This window comes from Plodia interpunctella, chromosome 9, assembly GCF_027563975.2.
Source record: "Plodia interpunctella isolate USDA-ARS_2022_Savannah chromosome 9, ilPloInte3.2, whole genome shotgun sequence".
Lineage (NCBI taxonomy): Eukaryota > Metazoa > Arthropoda > Insecta > Lepidoptera > Pyralidae > Plodia > Plodia interpunctella.
Window position 1 is genome coordinate 2,937,906 of NC_071302.1, and position 18,320 is coordinate 2,956,225.

General features: G+C 34.6%; 2 protein-coding genes across 7 annotated transcripts in view; one reads left to right on the plus strand and one right to left on the minus strand.

Moving 5' to 3' along the window:
* Positions 1 to 10,596, plus strand: part of LOC128672234 (uncharacterized) — a 28,960-nt gene extending 18,364 nt beyond the window's left edge. Inside the window, exons 2-6 of one of the 6 annotated variants that reach the window (XM_053749244.1) lie at positions 2,191 to 2,311; positions 3,355 to 3,534; positions 4,593 to 4,813; positions 5,046 to 9,171; positions 9,439 to 10,596. In XM_053749244.1, coding sequence (XP_053605219.1) covers positions 2,239 to 2,311; positions 3,355 to 3,534; positions 4,593 to 4,813; positions 5,046 to 9,171; positions 9,439 to 10,355 — 5,517 coding nt within the window. In that variant the 5' untranslated portion in view covers positions 2,191 to 2,238 and the 3' untranslated portion in view covers positions 10,356 to 10,596. Of the gene's footprint in view, positions 1 to 442; positions 468 to 2,055; positions 2,312 to 3,354; positions 3,535 to 4,592; positions 4,814 to 5,045; positions 9,172 to 9,438 lie in introns of those variants that run through there. The other 5 variants (XM_053749248.2, XM_053749245.2, XM_053749243.2 and 2 more) reach the window with 5 other exon arrangements.
* A 56-nt stretch (positions 10,597 to 10,652) lies between these two features.
* On the minus strand, positions 10,653 to 18,320 carry YL-1. Its single transcript, XM_053749249.1, has 10 exons — positions 18,064 to 18,320; positions 17,632 to 17,755; positions 17,204 to 17,330; positions 16,452 to 16,628; positions 15,900 to 15,975; positions 15,246 to 15,346; positions 14,396 to 14,549; positions 13,927 to 14,085; positions 12,920 to 13,043; positions 10,653 to 12,433 (listed from the first exon to the last, which is right to left on the minus strand). The coding sequence occupies exons 1-10, from the start codon at positions 18,192 to 18,194 to the stop codon at positions 12,365 to 12,367; spliced, it is 1,242 nt and encodes a 413-aa protein (XP_053605224.1). The 5' UTR covers positions 18,195 to 18,320; the 3' UTR covers positions 10,653 to 12,364.

Sequence of the window (18,320 nt, forward strand, 5' to 3'; positions counted from 1 at the left end):
CCCCATCTTTTGGGGGTTGATTTTTGAAAAAGTTGCTTATATTTGAACTGCATCAAATTTCATCAAAATCTATCCAGCGATTTAGCCGTGAAAGCGGAACAGAAAGACAGCTTTTCGTATTTATAATATTTGTATGGAAGTATGAATTTAACCTCTACAGTGAATTTGGTTGAAAATATAGCTACATTTTGCTTCTTTCATTTACTTATTATCTAACGAATCGGTAAAATTTTCCTTTGTACACACGAAATTCTATTGTTTTGCACCATATAACTAACAGTTTGAAAACAAACATACACATGTGTGATCGTCGATAACCAACTTTCATTAACTTTTATCACTGATTCATAGATATACTTTATTATCAATGTACATAAATATCAAGTTCTCATGGTTAGATTAGATTATTATGTGCTATGCTCTTACTATACAAGTTCGGTGATTTGTTGTGGACAGATATTACAAAGGTAAAAAAGAAAAGAAAAAAATTGCTTTCGATTCGTTTGTATTTATTTTTTCTTTCTGACGTAATAACAGAAGGTAAGTACCTACTCGTATGTAACATCACATCAAGTTACCCCACATGAACCTCTATGGCGCGGTAATAGCGGCGAGTTTGCAATGAATTTGGGTACTTGACGGTTGACGGCATTCCTAATGTTTTAAGCGAGTAAACCTATCTTTTTTAATAAAGCGAAAACAATTTGAAATCCATTTAAGTTCCAATATATACCGTTTTTAGCAAATAATATTTATCATAGGTGGAGCGTAGGTACCATTTATAGATTGGTACCTATTACGTTAGCTATTTTCGTCCTAGTTTTGTTTTTTGACGTAGTACGCGCGTGGTGCCTATTGGAATTTGAGGATAAAGTGTATGTATTCCGATAACGTATCAAAATGAAAATTTAAATTGAAAATATTGTGATTAGTACTTCTACTTATATTTATGTACATCCATATGCGTATTAGTACAGCGTTTATATGGTTTTGAATTATGCCTTGTACGTTAGTGAGGATGTACCTAAATAGTTCTTGTTTACCTAAGAATTTGTTATAGGTACTTATCAAAAAATTTGGTTGATTATGAGCACGGAGTCACTTCACAAGTTGAGTCTTGCCGTCACAAATAAGTGCATTTAATTTTAAAAGACACTTATTATTAATTTACTTAAAAAAACTGATTTGGCATTCGATTTTGTAAATATATTATATTGGCATTTAATTCTGTTATTTACAAAAAAAGTTAGAACATACTCTCAGCTAAAACATATGTATTTTGTCTCTTTCTGTCAATTTCAATTATTATAAAATGCGATAATGACAAAACATATTTTAGCTTAGAGTAGATTTATTTTAACTTTTTATGTGAATAACAGGGTAATTATGGTAAATAATCAAAAAAGATTGATTTTTGCATGTACTGAATACTGACATGATATTCTCAACCCTAATTACAATAATTACAAAACGAACCTTTTTAATTACAAACGATACCAGTTGCGCATTAATGAGTCAGTGATTGCGAATTTTATCTAATTAGGTATGAGTTTACACAGTAAATATTATATAGTATGTATGATTAAAATACCAAATACGAATAGGCATAAGTTTGAGTGAAGTATTTATTCCTTTCAGAGCACCGACTAATTGAACTTGGACTTAGAGCACCAATAAATATACTTCCTTAATTTCTAAAAGGTGATCTAAACGGTATAGGTCCCATTAAAATCTAAGTTATTAAGAGCGCGCATAATGACGGGCATATTTTTAGGTTTCGCTATAAATTAAAATAAAATAATGGATCAAATAAGATTGGATTATTTCGCACACTAGTGTGAAATGATCCAATCTTTGACGACCCCGTTGGCGCAGTGGTAAAGTACCCGACCGGGGACCGAACCCGGGACCTCTCGGTTCAGAGAGGTCCCGGGTTCGGTCCCCGGTCGGGTCATAATGGAAAATGATCTTTTTCTGATTTGCCCGGGTCTTGGATGTTTATCTATATATGTATTTGTTATAAAATATAGTATCGTTGAGTTAGTATCCCATAACACAAGTCTCGAACTTACTTTGGGTCTAGCTCAAACTATGTGATTTGTCCCTATATATTCATTTATTTATTTAATCTTAAATCTGTGCTCTGAAAGGTGTTTGTGAGGAAGAATATCATTCAAAATTAAAACTCAGGTCTAGGTATAAAATGGGTTTTGGATAAAAGTGCTGTGATTTGGAACCATGTCTGACAACCTGAAAGACATCGCGAAGCATTACGAGGGAAATGTTTTTCCTGAACACCCGCAAAGTATTGGTCAGTATGTTTAAATTGGAACCCATTATCACTTTGTTGTTTGTCTGTGACGCTTTTACGCCTAAACCACTGGGCGACCTATTTCCTTGGAATTTGGATTAATGACCCGAGGTAAAACAAAGGCTACCACAGGCGGAGCTATGGGCAACAGCTGGTATAACTTGGAGGTGGTTCAATATAATAAATTCGAACAAATTGGTATATCGAATAATGAGGCCGCAATAACGGTCACATTCGTGCCAGGCTAACACGCGATTCATGATATAACTAATGTCCTAGTTAGCATGCGAATCCGGCAAAATCTTTCTGAAAAATCGCTTTTAGTCAGCGAAACTTAAAAATTTTACTTAGGTACACTAAATTAATTTTTGAGTTTCGCTGACTAAAATCGATCTTTCCAGGACAATCCCGAAGGTCTTGGCCATCGTAGATAGATTGCCTGATAGATACCTAGACCTACCTTACAGATACCTAGGTACATACTTATCTAGTAGGTACCTACGCTTGCGAAATGGCCAAGAAATCCGGGTTTATCCGAGAATTTTTGTTGTCCCGTATTCACTAATTTCACTTTGCTGTCCCGGAATGCACAGAACCTTTTTTCATAAAGTTACTTAGCACTAATGTAAATAAACTAATCTTGGTCTGATAGGCCTTAGTACTTACTACACTGCAGCATGGCATACTACCCAAAGTGGATCCTGTACTCCAACACTAGACGAGGCCATTTCTTTAAGTCTTCTTCCACCAGTTCTTTCTTCGTTTTCAATAATTTCTTCTTCAAAAAGCACGTAAAAAGGCTCGTTCACGAAGAACAACGCGCGTGACAGAGCTGCAGTGTTATATTGACCATTTTGCTTGCTCAATAATTTAGAAAAAAAGCTCAGTGGTTAATACCACTATTCCGGATAGACTGGGTTCAATTACCGCTCGATTCCAAAATTTTTTCGTCTCATTATTATTTTCAATATAGAAAAAAATATTATAAAAAATATATATAATAATTTAATAAATCATAGGTTTATTAATGTTTTTCTTTCCAGGGCTGTTCACAATCCCGGAGTTCCCGGAATTCGAGCAACGCGGCATGTGGTCAGCCGCACTGTCCGCCATCTTCACGACCCTCCGCTACCTCGCGCCCGCGACTCTCCTCACCCTCTTCTGGGGCCAACACAGCTTCTTGTTCAAGTTGCTGAAGCACATCGACTCTGCTTTTAGGGCTAGTAAGTACTCACATCATACAACTACTTAGATCTGTCAAGAGCACATATTTTATCTCTCGCCTTAGCATGTTCTTGGTTGAGTTCGGGGCTGTGACGTCACGAAGCCCGGGCCAGCGTAAAAGATAAACATTTGAAACATTCGACTGAGGTTGTCCAAGCCGCCTGCCCTCAACCCTCCTTGGGAATGCTATTGTTAACTATGCGTACGACGCAACTAAGGGAGTCCCTTAAAGGGACACAGCCTTAGCAGAGAGCCGGTCATAAAATAACACCCGTGAATGAAACCGGTCCGGACATGCGAAGATAAGAGAATTTACTAACATTTTGCAGTTTCAGTAGGTAACCTTCTTTTAAGAGAAAACAGTATATTCCACTCGTTATCTGCCCTTGATCTCCTGAATCACTTACGCTACCCACTTTTCACGAACCCGTTAAATTTCCACGATCCTTATCAAGCATTTATAATGTAGATTCTGTTCTATTTTTTTCCCCCAATTAAAAAAGAACAATGTTTGTAGTTAATGCAGTTTTTACCAGTGCGCAGTTTAGCGATATTGTTTATTGTCCGTGTAACAATAACTCATGTTTTTTAATTTAATTATCGTGAGCCCAATTAATGTCTTGTCCAATTCTCATAACGGTGAATACGCAGTGCAGTTTTAATTCATTGAAACTCGGTGTAAAAAGAATAATTGCCTTTATGTTGTGCGGATCCATGCGGAAAATTTATCTGGGGATATAAATTACTAAATCCTATCCTAATATTATAATGTGAGGATGTATGTGTGTATGCTTTCATGCAAAATCTTCTGAACGGATAGTTACAAAATTTCGTGCACAGGTAGAATATAACCTGGAATAACACATAGAGTACATTTTATCCCGAAATTCCCACGGAAGCGAAGTCCCGGGGCGCAGCTAATAATTTATACTTATATTAAGAACTGAGTGAATGATTGATATAGTTCGAACTCAATCTTATCGACTAAGGTCCCTCAACGTTTAGATTAGAGGATTGTAGGAATAATGATATTAAAATTCAAACAATTTCCTTTCAGTAGTCTTCTCAAGCGAAGAGCAAAAACAAGATGTGCTTCAATGGCTAAACAGCGTTGGGCCTGTCAAAGCCACCCAACTGGACACAGTATGGCGGCACGGGTGGATAGTGTGCGGGGTGTTAGACGCGGCGCTACCCGGCGCATGCGCAGGTCATCCACCCACGAAGCTGTCATTGAAGCACGCGCAGGCCATCGCCGATCATTATCTTGGCGTTGAGCCGGTAACTATTCCTTTCACATATTCTTTAGTTAAAAAGTAAAATTAAACATATAAATTTTGCGGTTAATTCACACGTTGAAGCACATTTAAAAAAATCTTTGCAAAGTGCAATCATTACAAACATTGGTATTGCCAATAAATACTTATTAAACCACAACCTACGCATTCAGGTGTATGATTTATTTAATCTTGAATTATTCGTGTCAAATAACATTTATTTTCCTATATTACAGGTCTTCTCCCGTCAAGAGCTGGAATCGAACGACTCACTAAGCAAGCATCAAGAATGGAAGCTGGCTACTTACTTAGACCGCCTCCGCGAAGCCCTAACCAAAATAACACCACCTGTCTCCAAACCAACATCCCAAAGAACTTCTCCAGAGGCCACGCAATTCACCATAGACTACGTAGCCAAGGGATCTGGTCTTGCAGCGGCGCAGGTCAATAACACAATGTCTTTCAAAATATACCCAACAGCACAGCAATCTTTAGACCCTGGAGAAATAACAATCTTAATACGAGGACCCAAAGACACCTATGGTATGGCAGTGCTACCACCGATTCTAGGCAAAGCGCAATTGATCCGTCAAAAATTATTAGGCCTGCAAACGAAACCTAATTATACAGAAAACGCTCTGCCTATAACCCAAGGGGCCACCTACCTTAGAAATTACGGGAAAAATGATATGAACAAAACATATCACATACCTAAAACAAAATACGACATCGAAATCGAAAACGAAGTGCGATCAGATCATATAAAGATAAGTTACTTTGCTCCATTTGAAGGAAGATATGAAATCTTTATCACAAGTCGAGGACAAAATATCGCTGGATCACCATTTTTAATATCTGCATCAAATAATATTATCAGCTTACTAGAAAAAGAAAATTATTCACTAGAAGATGGCGAAGAAATTGATATTGTAGATGTAAAAACGGATAGAAAAGTCGTTTTAAGAATCGTCGACTTCGTAACTGAGAAAATGTTACTAAGAGAAAATGGATCCTTGGAAAAAATAACCGACGATGAAGCAAAGATATTAATGACAACAGACACTGGTACAACTAAAATGTTAACATCTGAAGCAACCACGAAAAACGTATCGCAAGTACATGAAAAACGTATCGAAAGTACATGTAAAAGTGTTCGATTTAGAAATGTTTTACAAAAAGTCGTCACAATGGTCAGGGTTTGTAGAATTTGGTCTAAAATAGTAGCGGAAAAACGTTCTATTGAAACAGAAAAAAGTATGACTGTTAAATCTAGAAACAACAAATACATTCCCGATATTGTTAATTCGACATTCACAGACTCGAACATAGATCCCTACGTTATGAGGGAGACTCGCGATAAGTTAATAATTCCTGAGAATATTTCTGTGTCTATTCTCACTGAAAAATGTCAGCCTGGCTTTGTTAAAAATAAGCCTATAAGTGAAGCTCGTTTTGAAAATAGTTCTCAAAATTTGACTGATGACACATGTAGCCCCGACAGCATAGAAGAGTACATACAAGTGCAGACCAATATTGAAAATGATTTGTTTAAAATTTCTCAGTCTCCAAATAATAACCCATTCCTAAATGAAACATATGAACAAAATTATAAAATAGAAAAGGAATTGGGATCTTACGTTGCAAATGAATACGAAACAAATAATTCTCAAAACGAAGAAACGCCAGATGCACCAATAAAAATAATTGTTGAAGAAAACGACTTTTTACCGCCTATTAATAGTAATCCATTTATAGATATAAATCTAATAGAAAGACCGAAATCTCCAGTTTTTAAAATAATATCAGGAGAAATAAAGAGTCGTGTTGTATCACCAGTTCCGCTAGATGAGGAAGAAATTGGAAACGAATTTATAAATCCATTTTTCGTTCATCAACATCATCAATCAAGTGAGCTAGATGCTCCTCTACCCATCGCGGATTTTATAATTGGCGCACCAGTGTCGTTACCACCTTTGCTACGAGCTTCATCTCCTGTACCTGAAATGGAATCATTATTGATTAACGAAGTAAATCAAGAAAAGATGCAAAATATTAAAGACGAAGAAAATGAATCTTGTGAATATTCTACTCCTTTACATACAAATCAATCGAAAGCAAAAGATAACATAAATGTAGAAAACAATAATGTATCATCCACATTTCATAGTTTGGATGATGCCAACATTACTGAAAGTACCGTCAGTAATAAGCAATGTCTAGAAACCTATAACGTTAATACTACACACACATGTATAAGCGTGACACCAAAAAGAGAAATATGGGATTCCGCGTATGTAAGTATCGATGATAACAATAGTTCTCCAGATAGTAATAATAATGATAATACACCTTTGTGTGAGGCAATAAATAAACAGAAGTTTTCTCCTAGCGATAACAATTTTGGACTTGCACACGACGAATTTTTAAATATGGGACCAGCCGAAAGAGAAATTTGGCAAACTTGCAATGAACTTAAGGATAATATGGTTTTAAGTCATGATGACGTTAGAATGTCCAAAACTGATATAAAACGACCAATATTTACACCTATTATAGAAGAATGTGATCGAAGCTTATCATCTACTATAAAAGAAAAAAATAAATCAGTTCTGGCTGGGAAAAACAAAGAGTCTGATGCTGTAACGGTGGCATTTGCCGAACTTAATGATATATACCAAGAGTACTTTCCTACTACAAAGAAAGATTATTTTGCCAAAGCAAATGAAGAAGACAAAATTCATTACGCAGACGTGGAAAATGGAAACGACGAAGATGAGAATAGACATGTCAATTCAGCATCTGAAAGCGAAACAGATGTGAAGAGACAAATGAATGAATTAGAAGGAAAGATTTCTGAGGTTCAGGCAAATGCCACTGAATCTGTTTCAGTAAGTCAGACCCTTCATGAAAACCAAACACAAAACAATGTGAAAAGTGTATATAAAAACGAATTACAATTTGGAGATAATAAATCTACTAACATAGTACTTGAAAGAAAAAAATACTGGGATGAAAAAATACGTCAAATAGAAGCTAAATCAGAAGAATCGACTACACTTCAAAAGAAAAGGAGACTTTCATCTAGACATTTGAGAAATAACGATTCTTTAACAAAGCGAAGAGGTAAACATATTGTTAAAAATTTCCTTAATGCCGAACAAGATAAAAGTCACATTAAAGCCAATGCTATTATAAACAGGAGAAGTCCCATACCGCAAGAAGTGTCCACATCAACAAATCAAGACAAAGAACCACATACTGAAGTCAAATTAGTAGATAAATGGAAAAATTACTGGGATAGTAAATTAACAGCAGAAAATAATGAAAAAGAGAATAAAGAAAATTCGTCGTGTTTTAGAACTAAGTCACCAAAATCCCTGAAATCACCAACTTCTTCTAAATCACCCACTTCTACCAAATCATCGAATTCTCACAAATCACTAACTTTACCAACGACACAAGTAGTGAAATCAAATGAAGATACTATAGAAGCCTACAATGAAATCGTATCTGAAACACCCGTACCGGTGAAACATGAACTTCCAGAAGAAGTATTCAAAGCTTTTGAAACAAGTCCAAAAAGATTTTTTGGTACCTCTAGAAAACAAATATTAAACAAAATAGACACTTTTTTAGGAAAACCAAGCACCGTAGATAAATCATCGGCAGATGAGATCTGTGCCAGTCGAGATAGTGGATTAGTTTCTAATCGCATATCAATGTTTCATAAAATATCCAATACTGAAGATGTATCATGGTCTCGAAGAAAATGTCAGAGTCTACATAATATTTCCCATGGGAGTGACAAAAATCTTTTTTCATCGCAGAAGAATTCTGAAATCATTAAGCATAAATATAATGACTCTCAAGTCATACAGCCTACAGGGAACTTGAATACTGATATGGACGATTCTAGAACAGACATAAAAAAGACCCAAAACAAATCAACATTGAAAGACAAAAGAGCTAAAGTCGAGTATAAAACATTTAACAGAAGTTTCGACGAAACAACTTTAAGCCAAGAATTAGATGAACTTCGAAACCAGAACAAATATGTAAAGAGAACGATCAAAGATTTAAATCAACATGACCAAAACCTTGATAAATACAAGAAGTCAAATGAATTACGTAAATCATCTATAAGCAGGTCAGAAATGGATATTTTTAATAAGGCCATAAAGGCAACCGATGATGATCTAGACAAGTACAAATCGTGTGACGAATTGCCTAAAATCAATGTGAAAAATTTCATATCTCTCTACGAAAGTGTCTCGAGTACAACTAAGCCATCGACAGCGGTCGGGAAACTTGGCAAAAACATATTTAGTTCTCAGATGCAGGTGCATAATAACTCGACGCAAGGTACGTGAACATAATATTAACAATTTTCATAAAACTGTATTGATATGATAAATGCCAATAACAAAGCTTTAACAGTTAGTCAAAATAAACTATTCATAAACCGAATTGTAATTGTAGTATAGTATTATTACTTTTTTTTCACAGCCGATATTTTAATAGCCAATAGATTTTAAAACGCCTACAGATTAGTTTTGTGCAAGGTTCTTAGTTCAGTTATTGTGACAAATATTAAATTATGTAATCTAAAAAAATATATATGTATTTCAGGAGCTATAACAAGCAGTGGGCCATCGAGTATAATGCGACCACGGCCTTATTTAACGAGGTCGCGAACTTACACTAGTTCTGAAAATATGAGCATTGACAGCGGTGGTACAAGAACTACCAGTTCCCTTGATATAGAAAATGTTACAGGATTAGATAAAGAAACTACCTACGTAAGCCTCTCTGATATAGAATTGGAGATAGTTGAGAGTCCAGACAAATGTAAAGAATCTACTCCCAAACTACTACAAAAAGACGACACGGACAAAGTAAAGAAAGATTACAAATCACGTTTCAAAATTGCGAAAGAGTTCTTCCAATCGTTAGAAGAAATCGGACCTGTAAAGAAACCTCCAAAAATAAACGAATGCCAAGCGATGCTACAAAGCACGTCCACTGAATCTCTCGAAAGCAAACAAAAAAAGCGACCAAAAAGTAAAGTAGGGAAGTCACATTCAATGCCATCATCAGAATTTGCTAGGATATGGAACGAGATGAAAGACGAAGATTCCAATAAATTGGTCAAGATATCAGAAAAATTCAATGTGGACGATTTATTTACTGATGTCACTGAAGGAAAATTAAGTAGGCAGGGTAGTTTAAGAGGCATTCCTCATAAGAAAGCAGTTCTCGAAGCATTTAGATCTATGGAAAACGTTTCAGATAATACAATTAGTCCTTATGAAATGGCAGTTTCTCAGCAAAATGACATAGCCCAAGATAAGGAGGCCAAAAAAGCGCAGACTTATTTGAGCGAATATCCATACTTACCTACAACATGTCCGTCTATGTACCATTCAAGAATCGATGCCAAGGCATCAGGACTTATTTCATTGAAAGAACTTAAAGATATGAAACGACCTAGAAGAAACAGTGTGCCAGATTTACGATTGAACCCAACATTCACCGCAGACCTTTAAATGTAGAATGAATCAATGTAATAACAGTATTCGCTAGTACCTAAAGTGATTCGATACTCAATTTATATTTTTTTATTTGATGCTTCATCGTCTAATCACTCGACTAGTTTAGTACCATCAATGTCATGTCATAATAATGTAAGAATATTTTGTACAATTGTACAGTTATTGAATCTAAATTTAATTTTAAGTTAATTCTAATTCCAACTATTTATTCTTCAAATAAAAAGTAATCTATAAACATTCGTGTTATTTTTAAGAAAACCTAAACGATAACCAAATAATAAAGAAGGTTGGTATTTTGTACAAAAATCTATTTACCTATTAATTCATTCTTACAATCTCAAGATATTTAATTTATCGATATACTCTTAATTACGCATCAGTGTGCGTAGTGAAACGCAATGCCTGCACTTCACCCTCAGTGTTAAAATTAAGACTAATAAGGCAATAATATAGCCATTTCGTTCTCACATGCTATTTGTTCAGTATTATATTCATACAAGTGACAGAGACAAATCAATACAAGTCATTATCCGTTTTTCAGACTACAATAGAAACAAATATTATCTTAATCAGCTAAACCAATAAGATAATCGTTCAACTTCTAACCTATATATACAATAATAAGTATATACAAAAAAAATGTGATTATTCAGTCAGGCAACAATAAGTATCCTATTTTATGACATTGACGTGGGAGTGACGTCACTATGTCAGAGTCAAAATGCATTATTAGAACTAAAAAAAACATGTAATAATTTACACTGACTATAATAGTAAATTATATATCAACATCATACATCGAAACATTATTACCAAGGCGTTTATATCAAACAATTGTCAAACAATTTTCTTGAGGCAAGAATCATTTCCAAAATCAATCATTCATAAAATTGACATTACCAATTACCACAGCACAGATTAATTATTTTAAAGTCAGATAGCAAAACTAGTTCTTCTTTGTAAAAATTTGAAAAGTTGTAAACACCCGCTAGGGTGGATTACTACTCTGAGGGTGAAATGTCGATTTACTATAGAGGTATACAGGGTTACTGGCGTAAAACGCAAAACTTCCTAAAGACTACTTGGGTAAAACAAACAACTTTTATTCTACGACTACTTTTCGTGATTCGTAGTATTTTTTTCATATAAAGAAAATACAATTTAATTTGCTATTCTACACATTTTAACTCTTGTAATAGCCAAGCAACAGGAGACAGTACAGTGTAGCGGTACGTAGCGGAATCGAACATAGAGTTATCGTTTATAGAAACGACATTAAAACTAAAATTATTATTACGTTTAGACAAAAGTCATAGAACAAAAGATGTCACTCTCTGTGTACCTTATGCGCCTTTGGAAGGTTATGCGTTAGATACCAGTAACCTTGTATTGTATACTCTACTTTTCACTTCAATTGCGGGGAAATTAACAATAGTACATAATATAAATAAGCAATCTAATATTCCTTGATGCAAGCGCCTCTTTGTATTGGCCAATCAACTTGCTGACCACTTGAGTTGAGCTGATTGGGTGTTTCTCCGAGCGTTTCGAACGCTGCGTCTGCGCTGTCATTACCATTTTTCAAATTTTAACAAAGACAACAATTAGTTTTACTATCTGACTTTAAAATCATTATATGTGATGTGGTAATGTTAATTTCATGAATAATTGATTTTGGAAAATGATTCCTTTTTTAAGAAAATTGACAGATGGTAATGACTGCGCGGTCGGAGCGGTCGAAACGCTCGGAGAAACGCCCGATTACATTAAGATTTTACTTTTGCACGAGATTTTATTTTACGCTTTATACAAACAATAAAATCATACTTTATGCAGCAGAGTTTAAAATGTAATTTTAGACGGCTTACACGCAGTTATAATGTACAATTTTACGTGTATTAGAAACGAAAATAATATATTTAATGGTTGTTTTCCACTTGCACGTATCTAAAAAGTATTCGGATGTTATGAATGAAGGATACTATTATTTTGTCTCTTATTGTTCACTTTATATGAAGTTGCACGTAATTCGATGCCGCGTCAGCCTTCCGCCATTGCAACCATGCAGCCACCTGAAATTATACGTTAAATATTAACTCTATCCTAGTAATATTATAAATGCGAAAGTTTGTGAGGATGTATGTTTGTTACTCTTTCACGCAAAATCTACTGGACCGATTGTTAATCTGGAATAACACATAGGGTAAACGAAATTCCTACGGGAGCGAAGCCCAAGGGCGCAGCTAGTTATTCATAAATAGTAAAAAGAGGAGAGGAAAAAAATTACGAAAGCGCGCTCTGAGCTCCGACGTCCTTCGGCGGCGGAAGGAATCGGGTCGACGGTTAGATAAGAGAGTGAGTTTGTTTCATGTAGAATCCTCCCGTCGTACGAGACGAGGAAGGGATACACAGCCTTGTCAGGCCACAATAGCAATCCCAAGGAGGGTTGACATCAGACAAGAAACAAAATTCAACAAATCAACATTTTAAGGTTTCTTTTTCCGGGTTTCATAAAAACACGTAAAAATGAGAGAGAGAGTGAGTATATAATGTATAACCTGAGGATCAGAGCGGTCGCCCCTCGCTTCCAACTGTTGATAATACGCCTCTCGTATTATTCTGAACGCGTCGACACTGCGGTACGGCAATTTTGTTATTGGATCTATGTAGCGAGCTGGACGTCTGTAAAAATTCAATCATATTTAATAATAAAAAAACATCCAAGATCCAAGGTCAATCTGAAAAAGATCATTTTCCATGTTGACCTGACCGGGGATCGAACCCGGGACCTCCAGTGTAACAGTCCGGCATGATGACCGTTAGGCCACGGAGGTCGTCAAAATTTAAGTCCCTATGCATTCATAATAAAATTCTTTTAACTAGCGTGACATAATTTGTCAAGACCAATTTTCTTCTCGCTAAGAAATAAAAGAATATACGGCTCCACACTGTCGCCGAACGCGAAACGCGTGAACATTGCGTAGTTAGTATGAGTGTTTTTATATATCGCAATGAAAAACCTGCAATGTATACCGAATCCACCAAAGTTCGGCAAACTGTTCGACGATAGTGTAGATTGGTAGCATTAACATTACAACAATGAATATTTGTCTACAAATCATATTAGGATTGGTCTGCAACTTCTTTTTTCTTTCTTTTAGATGGGTAAAGTTCCCACCCAAGTAAAAACCCACCAGTGGGACACAACAGCAGACTAGAAGAAAATAAATAAATAAATATGCTATATATTTACAAACAACACAGATTGAGTTAACTCCAAAGTAAGTTCGAGTTGTTATGTGTATAATACTCTATATACTATTATTATAAAGAGGTAAGCGTTTGTGAGTTTGTATGTTTGAGCCGAGTAATCTCCGAAACTACCGAACCGATTTCAAAAATTATTTTAGTATCAGAAAGGTATATTATCCAAGATTGCTATAGGCTATATTTTAATTCAAAATTCCCACGGGAACGACGCCCCGGGCAACATCTAGTTCTATAATAAATGCATTATACAGATAAACAACCAAGACCCAGGTCAATGTGATAAAAAAGTACTTACTTCGTAACAGCACACAGTAGTTCCCTGCGTCGCTTTGGCCGGGATTTCGGGAAGCAGGTGTCGTAAGCCTTATCATTGATATCGTTGACGAACGATAATAGTGTCCTCTCGTGATATTTCACGTTTTTACTCTGTCGTTTAATTTGTTTTTCTTCTTTGCTGAAACGAATGAAGGATTGAACGAATGAAATGTTTCATTCACTTGAAACATAGTGCAAATAGAATTAACTTAGTAAAAATAAGCCACTAAAAGTTCAAGGGTGATTCCTAGAGAGTTTCGATCATAATTTTATGAATCAACATTAGTGGAACACAATTTTTAACGCTATCTGTTTGATACGTTACATTTGATCTATCTAATACTTTATCAGCAAGCTGTGAAACAGGCTCTAAACGGAATAGATATATATTTTTTTATTTATTCCATTTACAGACGATCTTTTTAATACAAAATACTTAAAAGGCTTACGTGTTAATTTTGCCAATGTCTATTATTTCATCGGGCCCGATGACGTCAACATCCATCTTCGTGTCTACGTCCTTGACGTCAGCCTCTTCTGTCTCTGTCTTTGGTTCGGCCATAGACACGTCCGCTGCACTGGCTTCACCAGGTGTCAATAGTACTGAAATAAATAGTTTTATTTCACTTTATTTTATTTGTAAGACCAATAGCTATACTTACGTTATAGATAGAAAATTAGAAACATACCTATTTGATTCATAACAAATTAGAATAATCCTAAACGAATTTATTGTCTTTAACTAACTGAACTATTAGTCCGCGTGATTTCCCACGGGAGCAGTATTTTTTGTACCCTTTTTCTTTCTCTGTACTTTAAACTATATACATATATGCAAAATTTCAAGAAGATTGGTTGAGTAGATAGAGCGTGAAGATGTAACAAACAAACTTACTTTCGCATAGGATTAGGATTTTGACTACTGATAATAAATATTTCACTTGCAATTTGTTAAATTTTCTTTCTTTACTTTTTTGACATTTATGAGATAATTAGACATATATTTTGATACTTGTGATATTTTGATTTTTATTGTTAGTTGTATTTGATTGTAAATACAAATTTAATCGAAATGTAATTCATATAATGTTTAATTTAAATTACATCACAACACCCGCATTTGATTGTAATTATAAATTTAATTGTAATGTAATTTATGTAAGTAAAGAATTGGAATTTAAATTCACACCCGACCAGATTTCATGAACATTGTGCTTGTAATACTTTAAGTGTGTGTGTGTGTGTGTAAAGTTATAAATAAATAAATATTTTTTTAAATGATCTATCACAATCTCTTACCAACTTCACTCTTGATGATTTCGCTAAGTGAAATATCGGCTGGAGCTAAAATTTTATCTTCTGGTGATTCAATTTCCACTGGCACGGAGAAAGAATGATATCTGAAAAGAAGTCATCCACTGTGAGCCAAGCTTTATAGGCACCTGTATTACATCACACCTGTTTTCCTTGGGGGTAGGCAGAGACTAGGACCTGTTTTATCTCTTTCTAATAAACTACCATATTGTTATCTAACAGATAAACTAATTTCTTTGAGACACAATTTTAAACGCTATCTGGTCGATATGTTACATAAAAGCTATCAAAATCATCATCAGGCGTGAAACAGGCACAAAAACATCGCCGGTTTATGAGTGCCTATTCGAATTTTAGTAAGTTATATGTAGGCATAGTTGTAAGTAATATGGTCTAAAAATCAGTGAAAATTTTACAAAGCACTGCTACGCTTCGAGTTATGAATTCACACATTTGTTATACATTTGTGATTTTCATTAAAATACTACTAATATTATTTCATAAAGTATATTTAATAATATGTGGTCGTCCAAATCAAAAGGGACACTATTACGCCATTATTGCCGTTGTTTTGTATTCGAACAACGGCAATAAAGACCTAACTGCCAGCCGCCCTACGACGGCCACATATACTCTCACCTGATTACAGGTCCAGATATAGTTTTCTTTGTGGGTCGAACTTTTTTCCTCTCCATTTCAATTTGTTCAAATCTCTCTGAAATACAAGTTTGATAAATATTTCAAACAACAAAGAAAGTTGCACAGATACCATAGCATAGAGAACTTGTATTCCGAAAATAAACAAAATTCATGTTAAAAACTTAATAATGGGACATACTGCCAATTTTTTTATATAATTGTATGAGTATACACATTTTTATATGAGTACTAGCTGCAACCCGCGGTGTTACTCACAACCTATCATTCAATGTAATTATTAATAAGAAAGCTTTTTCATTTTATGCACATGTTCCATTAACTATCAGAGTTTTTGACCAAATCCTACAAGAATCAAAGAAAGAAACACAAAGATAAAAGTACTGTGTGTTAATCCACTGTATCAGCTCCCTCAATACCAAATTTCATAAAAATTGGCCCAGACGTTTGAGCGTGAGGAAGTATAAAACTTACACATTTTTGCTTTTATTATTCAAATAAATATGTATGAAAAACTATTTCAAAAAAGCTTACCTAAACTCTTCAAATTTTCCTGTTCAGTTATGAGTGCCTCTTCTAACAGTTCTTCTTGTGTGGGCATTTTATCCTCAACTTTCTTTGGCTTTTTCTTCTTGAGCTCCGATCTGATTTTGATCCGTTGCTGTGTTTCTGCTGATTTCAGCGCTGTCGTCTGTCTGATTGACTTTCGTTCTGTAAACATATTCAATTCATGGATAATAATAAAATGTTTGTAATGTTTTTTCTGTTTTAAATCATAATTGTCGAGTACAAGTAATCTGAAAAACATTGAAACAAATGGAAAATGCGTTCCAGTCCGTTTGTTTCATCATTTGCACGCCTGTGTAATAATTCACAATTTGTGCATCGCAATACATAATAATCTACAATAATCATTATAGGTCCCGCAACAATTATTTTTAAGTTATCTGAATAGTGTGAGAGAAATATGGTTTTATACATAAACTGGATAGATTATTCAAATGTGTATCATATAGCATTGCTTGTTGCATGTAATGTTGCCTAGTTTAAATGAGACTTACACATGTTTGGTTCATTTGTAAGTCTACATTACAAGACATTTAATAGACAAATTTATAATACAAAATCATTTATTTATATAATAAATGTAAAGACAATTTTTTATGTACAATACAGTCCATGACGAGCGGCAGGCAAAAAATTATATATAGAAATAATAACAAAATTGTGTTTGTTGTAAGTTTCAAATAATCGTAAAGGGAAAATGTATAACAGTGAAGACATACCAATGGATGTATCAAGAATAACTCTTTCAGTTTTCTCAGATTTTTCAGGATTCTCCTCTTTTGCTACTGGATCTTTTGGCTTTTTCACTACTGGCTTTTTTGTTGCTTTCTTTTTCTTGTTGGGATCCTAAAAGTTAAAATGAGTTAAAATTTAATAGAGATTGGTGATAAGAGTTAATGTAATGTCTGACTAGGTAATTGATGGCATTGCTCTTGTGTCTAACACTTCAGACTCATTTTAGGTGTCAGATAGTAAATAATAAAGAAATACTAAGTATATCTTACTACATTAAATATTTTTAAGTTAACAAGTCTAAAAATTTAATTTAATCAGTCAGCTAGTGTTTTTTCACTACATTTTCTCCAACAGATGCAAATGACGGAAACTACCATATTTAAAATGTAATAATAAAATACACAAATTTAACCTTGTAAGCACCAGAAGATGTTTTCCTTTTTTCTTTTCCTTCAGCTTCCTGATCAGACACCGGTTCGTCATTCTCATCAATGTCAAAGTCTGAATCAACCACATCATCTTGCTCTTTCTCTTGACTGAAAAATAGAAACTACCACTAAATACTGGGCTTGGAGCAGGTGCTAGCTTGGCTACTACAAAACTAGAAATGTGACAAAATTAAATAATCTTTCCCACTCAACTTCAGTGAGTATCTATCATGCCAGTGCATACCAAATGCACAATGCGTAGCGCTGCGCGTTCATTGTATGGAATTGTAACGCATTACGAATTCGATCTGCACTAAGCTTATATTTTACAGACCTAACTGATATGATAGAGAAGTGAAAACTGCAGATCTATATTTGAGTTTTAAATCGCACTATAAATTATGTATTTTACTTACATATAATCGTTGTCTTCAGCTACTTCTTGGAAACCGCCGTAAGTAGTTTTATAAAAATCGTCTTCTTCTTCTTCGTCCAGCAATTTGGCCATACGATTCCCGGCATTTGAACGGCGTTCTCTTTGAGCCATGACGTTCCACGATTGTATGAATACACAAAACAAGGTAAAAATGATCCCACGATTTTCTAAAAGAAATAATTTATAACTAAGAAAACAATAACAAACCAGCGAAATAGATAGCGTTTTTTGGTTATT